Here is a 12,373-nt window from a genome sequence, read left to right as displayed (position 1 = left end):
TTATGTTTAGCGACTACCTTTATTTAAGTAAATTAAATAAAGGTACCCGGGTATCGGTGTCGTGCTGCCTGAAGTAACGTTAGCTCAGGGAGGCCGTGTCATAAGATAAGCGCTCAGAGTGACGTCCAGAAGGTGGGAGCAGTTTCTGAACGTGGCCAACGGGCTGCTGCACTGACTCTACTGCGAGCCTGTCAAACACAACCAACACAGCCAACATGGCGGACTGGGGTGAGCAACTTAAGCTAGGAAGGATCGCTATCTGTACATCAGCCGCTTCACACAGTCATTGTTTTACGAGACTAGTACTTCGTTTTTTGTTTAACTCAGGCCAATCCACATCTAACGGCTAACGGTTTTCATGTTGTCGTTTTTACAGACGCTGAAACCTTCGAGCCGGAGGAGCCGAATAAAAAGGCGGCATCGATGGACAAATGGGAAGGTGAAGACGACGAGGACGATGTTAAGGTACATTAAACACTCGTTCTGTATGAGCTCGGGCTAAAGTTAGCCTCCGCGTGTCGGGCTTAACGTTAAGCAATATGTTAAGCTCGACCAGTTAATGTCAAGCTAACATTGAGATGAAACATTGTCGATGTGATCCATGCTTCGTCGCGGTTTCAGGCTGTCTGTCAATCCTAACCTCCGAGCCCGTGCTAGCCGTCAGCTAGCACAAAGCTAACTCATGTGGCTCTATCTGGCAGCCTGTAGTAACTCCACTAAAGCTAGCTAACGTTAGGCTACCACTCGTTTTCAACTGGTGTAATGTACCGTTACCACAGTGAATGTTAAACTGAATCATCTGGACACTAGTGTAGTTTGCTTTCATGTAGAAGCTTACAAGTAACTAGGTAATGCTTGGCTAGCCGGTCTAAAGTTGGATAACGTAGCTTGAAGCTAATCTTTTACGGGCCACTCAAGTTAGCTAGGAAACTCGTTAGCTTGCGACTGAAAATTAGCTTAAATGGTGGGTAACAATAGCGTCGTTAAGTGGTCTGGAGTAGTTGTGTGGTTGATGTAGATGATTGTCTCATCATTGCTCAAAGTTCGGGTCATTAAATGGTTGTAGAAAATGTGTCCTGTCCTGGATCCCCTCAGCTTGAGTTGCGTTCAACATGAGGCGGCCTTAGCTTGCTAACCAACTTTAGCCACAATCGGATGAAATCATCATATGTGTTGATTACTCAACTCAAGCCTCGGACAAGGCCTAGAACATTCCAGCGTTAAAACGGGCATGTAGTAGGAAACTGGTGCTCAGTTGATACTGTGGTACAAGTGGTTATTAGCTAGAAGTTGACATGGTTGCTGTCCAGAAACCTCTGATATTCACTCGGGGAAAGTGCTAGTAGAGGCCTCGTCAATTGTTAAGTTTTCTGTGGCATATGGTGCCCAAAGCCAAACAAACTGATGATGTCATGTCCTCCATAGTACAGTCTGTGGGCTTATTCAGCAAGCATGGTAAAATGTTTGACAAATTAGGGACCAACAATGAATTGCTTGTCAAAATATATTAATTTAAGTAAGTGGATTATTTTGAGGTATTGTAATTACAATATGCTCAAATACAATAGCTTGCTTTTCAAAGCTCATTGAGTAAAGTGTGTATCTCTTTGTAAAGATGAGTTAGTTATTTCGGTTTTTGGGTCACAGTTCGGTACAGTAAGGAAAACAGATTTATTGTTTATTAATTTTGAAAATGATTAACGTTCAACAATTACTCCTTGGCCATACTTCTTACTTTAACATTTACGGCACTCTAATACTGACATATTGACAATAATAAATGACACGTAACAGAAATGTCTATTTTATAAATGTAAAGTATTTTTGATTCTGCTATGCTCCCATCATCTGACCTGTTGACAATTCCTGAATCATTGTTGCAGCGCTCATGCACTTAAACCATAATGCTTTAAATCTGTCTACAGTTGAGTGCGGTCACATATACGCAGTGATACTCTTTAGACATAAGCTAATTTGGCACAGTCTGAATCTGCAGACTCACCCTTCTAATCGAGCTGAACCAACTAGCATTCTACAACAGAAAGCAACTAGTGCGCTGTCAAAACTTTCCGTGTGTGTGTGTGAGAGAGAGAGATAAACAGCTGTTTGAGGAAAGGATGGCACATAACATCATGTACCGAAGGCTTCAATACCAATATACATATTGTTACTTCCCTACTATCACAATATGTAAGATGTACGCTAAGTCTCACAAAATTATTAGGCAGCCTGATGTTCCCAAACTGTGATAAACCTACCACTGGTGGTATGTGAGATCCTTGCTAAAATACCCAACAATTACACTCCAATTTGCCCAAGTCCTTAACTTAAAACCCCCAAAATTGTCATTAAATTTTTATTATCCATTTGGTTGGACATGGCATGGACTAGTGACGTTAGCGTTAGCTAAATGTAGATGGCTTCGGACTCTGTTGTTTATTAAAGCAGAATTAGTGGAATTTTGAAATGGTCCAAAAGACATTTAAGAGGCAGGTGAAAACACTCTCTTTTGGTTTGGATGGACCTAAACTTTCCCAGCTTAGATGCCGATGGACTTTACCCGTTGTGTCGTTGGATTGATTTAGGCCATTTACCTGTCTGAGCGCCTCATCACTCAGTGCTGGAATTATTAGGAACTGTGTTTTTTGTGTGCAGATATGTCCGTTTGTAAAATTAAGGATTTTTATGTTTTGTTTTTTTGCCATTAATCTGATTTTGTTTAAGTGTGTTTGTGTAAGTCATGTACTGTTTGTGTGTTGTGTTTGAAAAGTTTACTTCCTCATAATTGTCTCAATTAATTTTTTTTCCCAGGACAATTGGGATGATGAGGAGGAAGAAAAAGAGAAAAAGGCAGAGATGAAGAAAAAGGGTACAGATATGTTTTTAATTTCTGCCTGTTTCAGAAGAACGTAATCCGTTGTATTGTATATTCATATTTAGCAAAGTTGTCTGCCTTTACTTCAAATTCACTTGTGTTCTTATTCCATTATTTAAAGCGTTAGAGAAAAAGGTTTCTGAAAAGAAAAAGCTGAGTGAGAAGATCAAAGAGAAAGAGAACCAGTTAAAGAAAGAACAGGAGCTGAAGAAGAAAGAGTTGGAGGATGTGAGTTAGTTAGTTGTTGTTGTTTTTTCTCCCTTATGGCTGTAACAGTTATATATAATTTACAAACTGTTCATCTATTGTAATGCTTTCATTTTGACTTTGGGACATCTTTTATTACAGGAAGAAGAGCTCGCGCCTGAAGAAGAACTTGCAGAAAAGATAAGGGTGAAGAAATTACAGGAAGATGCTGACTTGGAGCTAGCAAAAGATGCTTTTGGTAAGAAATGATCACACTTCAGGTAAATTAGAAAAAGATCAAAGCTGGAAAAAGTTGTTGGCTGGGGCTTTGCATCTGTGACTCTATGTCCTTTTTTAACAATGTGTTTTTTTTAAAATGTTCTTCCAGGCGTAAGCAGCACTTCAAACAGTGTCACTGGGATTGACGCCATGTGTCCATCTTCTAAAGACGACTTCACAGAGTTTGAAAAATTGCTGAAAGAAAAGATATCCCCGTTGGAAAAATCTGAGCATTATTCAAATTTCTTGGATTCTTTGTTTCGGGAACTTTGTATTTCATGTAAGCAGCATCTTTTACAGTTATTTTTACTGAACAATATAGATCATTAATTACACTTATTCACTATATCAGTACATTGCATTTCAATCAAAGCTGGCTCAACTAATAACTATTTTTATTTTTCCCTCTTACAGTGGAAGTAGAAGACTTGAAGAAAGTCAGTAATTCCCTGACAGCCCTACTTAGTGAAAAACAGAAACAAGAAAAAGTGAGTGACTGCATGCTTGTATTTACTCATATTCTGATCTGTAGTTTATATGCAGAAGGGGGTGCTGTTCACCTGGCATAGCAGACATCAACTGCGCTATGCAGTCTTGTAGTTTGTTCTTAAACATTCATGTGGTTTCTTTACTAATTCTGAAAGATTTTATATATTTGTCAATTCATTTATAATATAGAACATGGTAATTTACCAGCAGAATCAATTAATAATTTAGTTTGTTGCATAGTTGAACCAGAGAATTCTCAGATCAATAGAACATTGTTTTGCTGTAAATGTGTAGTCGTATATTAAGTCATTTCTTTCAAATTTAATTTGTCTTTACAGCAAAACAAAGGCAAGAAGAAGAAGAAAGGGGTCGTTGCTGGAGGCGGATTGAAAGCACAGTTGAGAGATGACCTTGACTATGCAGAGTTTGATGGTGGCTACGCCCAAGACTATGAGGACTTCATGTGACACTGGCCCCATCGCTACTGCCCTTTACACCTCCTAACCCACAGAAACGCAGCTGTACCTTCTCGTGCTGTCCAGTGCCATCCTGGAAAATCTGAACTATGTGTTGCCCCCTTCATTTTGCTTCAATGACCAGAGGGACGATACCAGGGAGCATCCAGTCTCACCAACTCTTTGTTCATACATATGGAATTGCCTTTTCTCTGTCTCATTCAGCCTCGACTCACACACATCATACATTATCTGTTGGGTGACCCAGCTTCAATGGAGAATATATTGTAACTGCTGTTGGCTGAGTTTTGTAGGCCTCATTTTTTATTAAATGTTGCTTCTTTTAAAACGGCAGATACAGTATTGCAGTTATAAGTACAGTGACATAGAAACACAAGGTTCTATGTCATGATTATGTTTTTGGTCTTGCTTACCTGTGGATGGTTCTCTTACAGGAAAGTATATAGTATCTATAACTTTGGTTGCCAAATTCAGAACAATTATTCATCTTTATCTCTGGAAAGGTTGCGTTGTGGATGATTTTGAGACTGACGAAACATGTAACTTGTAGTTGTAATTCTACAGAGAGCACATGACATTCACGGTTAAAGGGATAGACAAGTAGGCTATAATAAAGGTTAAAACTTTTAGACCACATAGCCATTCTCTTGATACATCTCTGGAATATCCTTGAAAATATGGAGCAAAGAGTACTTAAAGGTATTTTTTGTGCATTAAGAAAAAAGTAGTTTACTAATTTGATTTCTACTAATGCAGATAAAGTATGGATCAGGCAAGTGGATTAACTTGCGTCATCTGGTCTCCTAATCATTGCTTCTGCAGGCTTGTATCAAGTGTGATGAGGAGCGGGGGCTTATGGGCTTCACCCACCATGTCTTCATATGGGCTACAGTTAATTGAAAGGGGTGTATTTCTCCTTTTTTCGAGCAATTGACCAGTTTCAATGTTACATGGAAAATTGGATACACAATGTGGAAGATACAGCATCTGCAGTGTTTTATAAGCATCTAATTTAATAAATCACTGGTTAAAAAGAAATTGTTTCTGTTCTTGTTTACAACATCAATGAAAAACTTAAATGCAATAACAGCACCCTGATTGATTTTTTTTATAACATGTAATAAATACTCTATTTACAGTTTCAAGTAAATATTTGCCACAGTACAGTTGAAACTTTAAGGTAAAACAAAAATGAAAGGAATAGGTCTACGTTTGTTTAGTTAAATATTCCCTTAATTTGAAAGAAAAGTAAATATAAAATGTTTATTAAAACAAGGTTAATCCTGTCGTCTCCATTGTAGGTCTTTTTTTTTTTTTTTTCTCTCCATACATCCTTCATCAGTGTTGTCATTTAGCTTCTGGCCTTTGTGCGCCTTCCTGCAGGATTTCTTGTACTACGTCTGCTGCTGCTGCGGGGTGCGTTGGCCCTCTGTCGGCGCCGGTTCTGTCTACCTTCTCCTCTCACCACGCTTGTTACTGTTTGACCTTGAGAACTCTGCAGGGCCTGGAAGACACTCTGGCCTTTCACCTCACGATCTCCACAGGTGAATGTCAGCGCTACGCCCTCATTGCTCTTCATAACACGAGATGTACCGTCAGAACTGCCGTCAAAGCAGCGTCCGAGTGCGATCTCTTTGGCTGTGCGGGGATCCTGGTCTGTCACCGTATAAATTCCGTAGTTGTGGCCCAGGGGGTCAAGAGGTGCTAGCATGGTGAACTCATTGGTGTCATTGTTGACGGCGAGGGGCAGATGGTTGACCAGATACTCCTGAAGGATTGTGTTAACCTGATCTCTTTTACAGCTTCCTTGTGGAATCACCTTCATCAGGGTACGATCTACACGTTCCTGGTCATACAGCATCCCACTGCACTTGAACTCCAGGCACACAGCTGAAACAGTTGCCTGGTCCATGTCACGGATGCTGCGGCTATCTCGGAGGCCATACAGCTGGCCTTTCGTCTTCGGGTGGGTGCCACCCATGTTACGGGACCGCACATTGATCTCATGTGGGCTGTTAACTTTTACTTTGATGTAACAGGCCCGGTATTCCATTGGCTTGGGCCACCAGCTCAGGTAGTCCTCTGTCCAGCTCATTGGATCGTCTTCATTGAACGGCACTGTGTTGTAATCATAGCGGTCTCCTTCTACTCTTGAGAAGCGGAAGTGTGCTGCACTGAACGAGGCCTCCTCACATTCTTTCAAGTTCTCAAACGTGTACACTGGTCCATTGCTTTCTTCCGCTGTGTTGGCACTTGGTTTTGCCACATTGATGCTGAATGCAGTCTTCTTCACTCTAGTGTCTTCATGGTCAGTGCGTCTGTAGTTCAGCCTACCCAGGTAAGGCTGGGGCACTCCAATTAAGTTGGGATTGAGTTTTGGAGCAGAAGAGACGGCCTCTAGCTCCTCTCCTCCAAGGTTGGCCATGACATATGCAGAGTAGGCATCAGCTTTTTGTTCATCGCAAAAAGCAGGAAGACAGGCACCATTGGAGCCAGTTATGACACTATCGAAACGGCCCCAGGCACGTGGGTTAGATGAGTAGCCAGCTGTGGGCTCCATGTTTATAAGACTCACCACAACTCCCTCCACCTGCTCACTGGGCATGAAGCGTTCACTACGGAAGGTCCTCACTTTCACATAACACCTGCGGTTCTCTGGGACGTCCAAGTTAAAAAGACGTCTCTCTCTGATCTCCATGTTACCAATCAGAAAGGTTCTCTCCTCCCTTTTTCCTCTTCTTTTCTTCTCCACCTGCAGGCTTCCTTCCTCCTCCCACAGGCCAGTATCCGGGTTCAGTGACCACAGCTTCATGGTATTGAGGTGCTCGGACATCTTCACCTGGGCAGAATCTAGGAACACCTTCACTTCACCTGCGTTCAGTGGCTCATTGTTTTCTTCCCCCCTAAAGTCAACCGAGAACATCCCGTAGGTTCTCAGCGGCAGAGTATCTCCTTCATCTCCGACAAAGTTGAGATCACTTTGAGCTGCAGCAGCTGTGGAGACATCTCTGGGGTCTAGGAACGTTACGCTAGCATTGACATTACCAGTGAAGACTTCTCCTTTTTCTGTATAGAAGGCATAGGGAGGAATCTGGATTTGAACCATTGCCTCCTGGCCCTCTACCTCCCCAAGCTCCAGAGTGTTGATTTCTGTTGGGCTGATGGTCACAGGAAGTTTCTTTCTTTGAAGTTTGATCTCATGGTAAACAGACCCTCCTTTGGTGTTAAATGGAAGTACCTTTGTGGTGTTAACAAATTTCTGCATGTTGTCCACAAAAGTCAGGACTAGCCTCGCTGTGTCTGGAGGAACCTGGATGGAGAATGTACCTTTGTAGCCTGTGCGGCTGATTCGGACTCCATTCATAAAGACATGGCCAAACCTCATTGGCTCACCATTGTCTGCAGCAACGGCCCTACCATGCACAATGGCCTTGGTGTCCACACATTTCTGGCAGCCGCACTCAGCCACCACCATGGTGGGCAGTTGGTAGCCCTGGCATGTTAGCTGCCTCTCCTCCATCTTTTTCACTCCACAGCAGTAAGCCACTTTGTCTTTGCACCTGATGCCATTGTCCAGCTGTCCAGCACATGTAGTTGAGGGGCACTTGCCAACATCATAGTAAAAGGAGTCTGTGCTGTTTTGGTGGCAGTCATGTGGAAGACGAATGAGGTGGGATTCAGGCTTGGGATTACATGAATGCTCGTCTCTACCTGTGTAAAAGATGAAGTGTTGAATTTAGTTTGATCATACTGCCATCTATCTGATGTAAAATATAGTAGGAATCCCATTTATATTACTTTACACAATGCTTACAAAGTGTGTGCGTTCATATTCCTGTGTATTTAATATACATTTATTGAGAACATACCTAAGACTTTGAGTGTAGCTGGTTTGGTCTTAATAGCCCCAGAGGGACCGCTTGCTTTGCAATAGTACTGCCCAGTCTGCTCAGGGCTCAGATTTTTCAGGACCAAGGTGCTGTCAGACTGCTTCCCCAGGAGACTGTTGTTATGAAACCTATTGGTTCACACAGAAGAAAAGGGAAGCAAAGTCATTGATTATTCCATACTTTATGACTCAGATATTTGATGCATCCATGAAGGGCTGTAGTATTCAAGTCTGGTCTCAAGACCACTTTGTTGAAGTCTAGTACTTGTCTCGGGCTCAGCTATTGAGAACTGGTTGAGTTGTTCCAGTCTGCTGATCAGCATTCAGTTGTAAAGAACGCTGCTTGATTCTTCTCATAATCATGCGAGAAAAAAAATAACGCACCTCTGCCGCTTTCATAATGTACCTGTAGAAACCTGTTATGGTCCTCAAACTTAATTCTATGCATTGATTAGTTTGATGTTAGAAGACAGATGAATATTGTTTATAGATAAATTATTTCTGTCCATCCTTACTCCTTAATCACTATGTTAGCATTGGACAGACACTATTGCCTATTATGGTCCTGAACAGAACTCGATATCCTCTGGACTCGGTCTTGACTTGGTCTAGACTCTGACTTGTCTTGACTACAGCCCTGCGTCTCTGTGACTCAAAAACATTTGTGGTCTATAAATTCACTGTCACAAGTCTTACCATTGGTACTTGTCTGGTTGTGGTGTTCCTGCCACTTTGCAGCAGAAGGCAGCAGTTTGTCCTTCCCTCCTGACCTTGCTCTCAGGGTTGCCCAACACATGAAGCTTCTCTAAAAAAAAAAAAAAATCATAATCGGAGATAAAAATAACATTAACTATTAGCTTCCTTACATGTGTAACAAACTTGTCAATAACATGCACCTAAAAACGAATTTGTTTGTTAACTGCAATGAAATATTTTGGTGTAAATCTACAGATATCCACTGTACCTATTCTTTTCAGCTGGACACTGACGACAGAGGTACGTTCAGCACTGTGAGGCACAACAACACTGAGGGTGGCGTGGCCCTGCAGGCTGACTGTCAGGGTAGTGTTGCCATCAGGGCAGATACCAGGGATGCGGTAATGCCCGTTGTGGTCGGTAAGGGTAAGCAGCTTGCCAGAGCGAAGGATAGTAGCCCCTTCAGCAGTGAGACCCCCCGCACCACGAACAGAACCCAGAAGGATGTGTTTCTTACACATGCATGCGTCACACTCAGCATTTACCTTCCCCATCACACACTGCAGGGAGCAATCTAAAGAGTAAAATATAACAAGTTAGCCATTTTATGAATACTGGGTCTCCCAGATTTGATGATGAATAAATAGAGAATTGCAGAAGAAGGGTCTGTCTGAGTAATCTAGGGCTAGCTCACCTGTTTTGGGGCACTCAGGTCCACTGCATGCTCTCTCATCTACTTTAGGTCCACTGCAAGGCATAAAGCGTGACTGGCAGGTTCTAGAGCGCAGTTGGACCCCCACCTGACCACAGAGGGCAGGGCATGGGTTCCAGTCTGACCACGGACCCCAGTCACCCCGAATGTTCACACTGTTATCTATTGGAAAAGTGCAAATAACAGTCAAATAATCACCTGAGAAGAAGGACTCTTCTTATTTGCACCTGTATCACCAGCAAAGTCAGGAGTTTGAAGTACACGGCTCAGAGGGGTGAATTCACAAAGAATGGACTGTGGAGGCTGATATTACAATGAATTGCACATCATTTGCAACAGCTGAGTGTGATTTGGCCTTTTTTCGCATCTGATTGCAATTATCCATATGGCAAAGGATAAATGCGCTTGAGACCGATGCTTTGGTTGTGAGTGGAGAGAGGCAGCCTGAGCCCGTCGGCACCCGATACACTTAGTCGATTCAAGTTGGGCGGGTGAGTGAAATAATTAATCAATGAGGAAAATATGAATTACATTTCTCTTATTTTAAAGGGACAGTTCTGCCAAAAATAAACATTTTTCCTCTTACCTGTAGAGCTCAGTTTAGATTGTTTTGGTTTGAGTTGCCTAGTTTTGGAGATATCAGCCGTAGAGATATGTGGTTTCTCTCAAGGAGCCAAAATGATACATTTGATAAACAGACCTTGTTGTGAGCAATTTCAAATGCTCACAACAAGGTCTGTGGATTATCTTGAGTAACCGGGTCATGACCTCTGAAAAGAGATATAGCTGTTGAGTTTTTCAAAAAATATTTGTGGTGCTTTTGAGCACCACAAATATATATCTATATTTTTTTCTCATGCATTTTCAAAAATGACATGCACTGGAGCTTTATTTATTGATTTCTTTTTTTGGTGAGGCAACATGCCCCTGCATGAACTGCATCTCAAAATAAAAGTTTGAGCGAACACACCTTAGGCACTTCAGTTTCCACCAACAAATAATTTCACTTAAACTTTAAAGAAAAGGGTTGATTTAACACCAAAAGTATGCATATTACCTTATTTATCTCTGTGCAAATAGCAGAGAAATGCTACTAGCTTGGCTCCATAGTTAGGGTCGCATTTCACCCTATGTCGGTGCTTTGAGAATTACAAATTTTCTTTTTGTCTTATTTGCACAGGTTTAGCACAAAAGCCGCTCAATCCTTTATGAATTTGCCCCAGAGTGTAAGAGCCTTACTGTTATATTGAGACCAATTTTTGGTGACTAAATGAATATCAAAGGTGTTATAAGATCAAACCTTTGGGACAGAGGAAACGGACTGCGTAGTTGGAGCAGTTGCGTCCAGGACCCTGCTCTTCGTTAAGGCACCAGAAGCCTACAGTGGGGTCTGCATGGACCGTCTCCCCACTTTCACGGGCTGGGATCCATTCAGTGGTTCTGGCTTCGATTGCCTTGGGAGTCTCACACACTCGGGCACGGTAGTAGAAGCGAATGGCCTCCAGCTGCTCATAGTCTCCACGGCCTCCGGGGTGATCGACATTGAACCATGTGGTCCACTCATCTAGACAGAAAACCTGTTAGGAACTTTTTATAGTTGACATATTCAGTACATTGGGAATAAAAGCTACCATCAGAGTGGAACACAGAAAGGGATGAATCTTTGTTGTCTCTTCTCCATGACTCTACAAGAGATAAATCCAAACGTTTGACAGATCCTTTACTGTATCTCACATTATTTTTGTACTGTGCACTACAGTAATATCTAACAATGCACTTAGCTCTCACCTCTCCAAAATGAGTGAGTTGTATTTAACTCAAACATGATATCAAACCATTAAATATCTAAAGTCATGTTGATCTTGAGGATAATGTTTATGTATCTGAGAATTCTGGTTGTGAAAACCTTTAACTAGTCAAATATTGATTTTCTTTCTGAAAGATTTAGAAAGACGTTTTAGGAGGGAATACTTATTGCAGTTGACAACAGCCGTCGGTAAAATCTGCAAACTGTAATTCAGTTGTAGCTGTCAAGCACAGTCAATTTTGAACATAAAGGCTGACCAGTTCAACTTGGTCAGGATCACAGAAGAATACAGTAGCTAATTTAGAAAGACGTGACTGCCCACACACACATTAACACATTTAACACATTAATATCCTTTGACTGTACTCTCTTTTATTTTTTCTCCAACCTTGTTTTGCAATGCACAACTATTTGTCTGTGTTTCGATCTATATACATTTGTAAGTGTCCCCATCTGCTGTATAAGTTTGTTGGAAGGGTGCTGTGTGAATATTGGTGATTGACCCACCTTGAGCTGTAACAACAATGGCTGTGGTGATTCCCAGGGTGAGAAGAAGAAGAGGCCTCACTGACATTCTCACACGCTCTGCTACGTCTGACCCTTGAACCTTCACCTCTCAATTCACACCGGGAACTCTAAAGAAGATAGAGTAAAATTTGGATTAAATATGTTGTAAAATAACAAAAAACAAGGTTGAATGTTGCATTTACATTTTCTTTAAGTCACACAACGCATCCCTAACACAACTGTTAAACAGTTATATGTAATAAAACACGCTACTTTCTGAAATTTAGTTTTAATGTTTAACTTAACAAAAGTGAATGAAACAATAGTTCACATCTGAAACTAAAATGTTTCTTTACAGATAGATTCCATCATCTTTGTCTATTTTGTTGAAAAAAGAAAAACATGGTAGGACAGAAACCCCCCACTCAGATTACACATCTGTGTTAGCCATCACCAT

The 12,373-nt window shown here is 41.5% G+C and overlaps 2 protein-coding genes across 2 annotated transcripts; one reads left to right on the top strand and one right to left on the bottom strand.

Annotated features, from left to right (window-relative positions):
• The first annotated feature begins 86 nt into the window (after positions 1-86).
• eif3jb (eukaryotic translation initiation factor 3, subunit Jb) lies at positions 87-5,343 on the top strand. Its single transcript, XM_076110023.1, has 8 exons — positions 87-228; positions 377-465; positions 2,812-2,869; positions 2,997-3,103; positions 3,224-3,320; positions 3,450-3,620; positions 3,755-3,828; positions 4,168-5,343. Exons 1-8 carry the CDS (start codon positions 216-218, stop codon positions 4,294-4,296), a joined length of 738 nt encoding a protein of 245 aa, XP_075966138.1. The 5' UTR covers positions 87-215; the 3' UTR covers positions 4,297-5,343.
• A 267-nt stretch (positions 5,344-5,610) lies between these two features.
• Positions 5,611-11,983, bottom strand: cilp (cartilage intermediate layer protein, nucleotide pyrophosphohydrolase). The gene is made up of 8 exons (XM_076110022.1): positions 11,917-11,983; positions 11,234-11,287; positions 10,903-11,166; positions 9,585-9,764; positions 9,159-9,464; positions 8,891-8,999; positions 8,175-8,323; positions 5,611-8,016 (listed from the first exon to the last, which is right to left on the bottom strand). Exons 1-8 carry the CDS (start codon positions 11,981-11,983, stop codon positions 5,657-5,659), a joined length of 3,489 nt encoding a protein of 1,162 aa, XP_075966137.1. The 3' UTR covers positions 5,611-5,656.
• Positions 11,984-12,373: the final 390 nt, after the last annotated feature.

This window comes from Anarhichas minor, unplaced genomic scaffold (genome assembly GCF_050575085.1).
Source record: "Anarhichas minor isolate MPS153535 unplaced genomic scaffold, ASM5057508v1 ptg000042l, whole genome shotgun sequence".
In the NCBI taxonomy this organism is placed as follows: Eukaryota; Metazoa; Chordata; class Actinopteri; order Perciformes; family Anarhichadidae; genus Anarhichas; species Anarhichas minor.
This window is presented reverse-complemented; position numbering and strand designations above follow the sequence as displayed.

Coding starts and splice junctions, on each gene's coding strand:
- eif3jb (XM_076110023.1), top strand. Junction 2,870..2,996: donor GGCAGAGATGAAGAAAAAGG/GTACAGATATGT, acceptor CATTATTTAAAG/CGTTAGAGAAAAAGGTTTCT. Junction 3,621..3,754: donor TCGGGAACTTTGTATTTCAT/GTAAGCAGCATC, acceptor TCCCTCTTACAG/TGGAAGTAGAAGACTTGAAG.
- cilp (XM_076110022.1), bottom strand. CDS start 11,983: ATGTCAGTGAGGCCTCTTCTTCTTCTCACCCTGGGAATCACCACAGCC. Junction 9,465..9,584: donor ACCTGAGTGCCCCAAAACAG/GTGAGCTAGCCC, acceptor TTTACTCTTTAG/ATTGCTCCCTGCAGTGTGTG. Junction 8,017..8,174: donor AGCTACACTCAAAGTCTTAG/GTATGTTCTCAA, acceptor TCTTTTACACAG/GTAGAGACGAGCATTCATGT.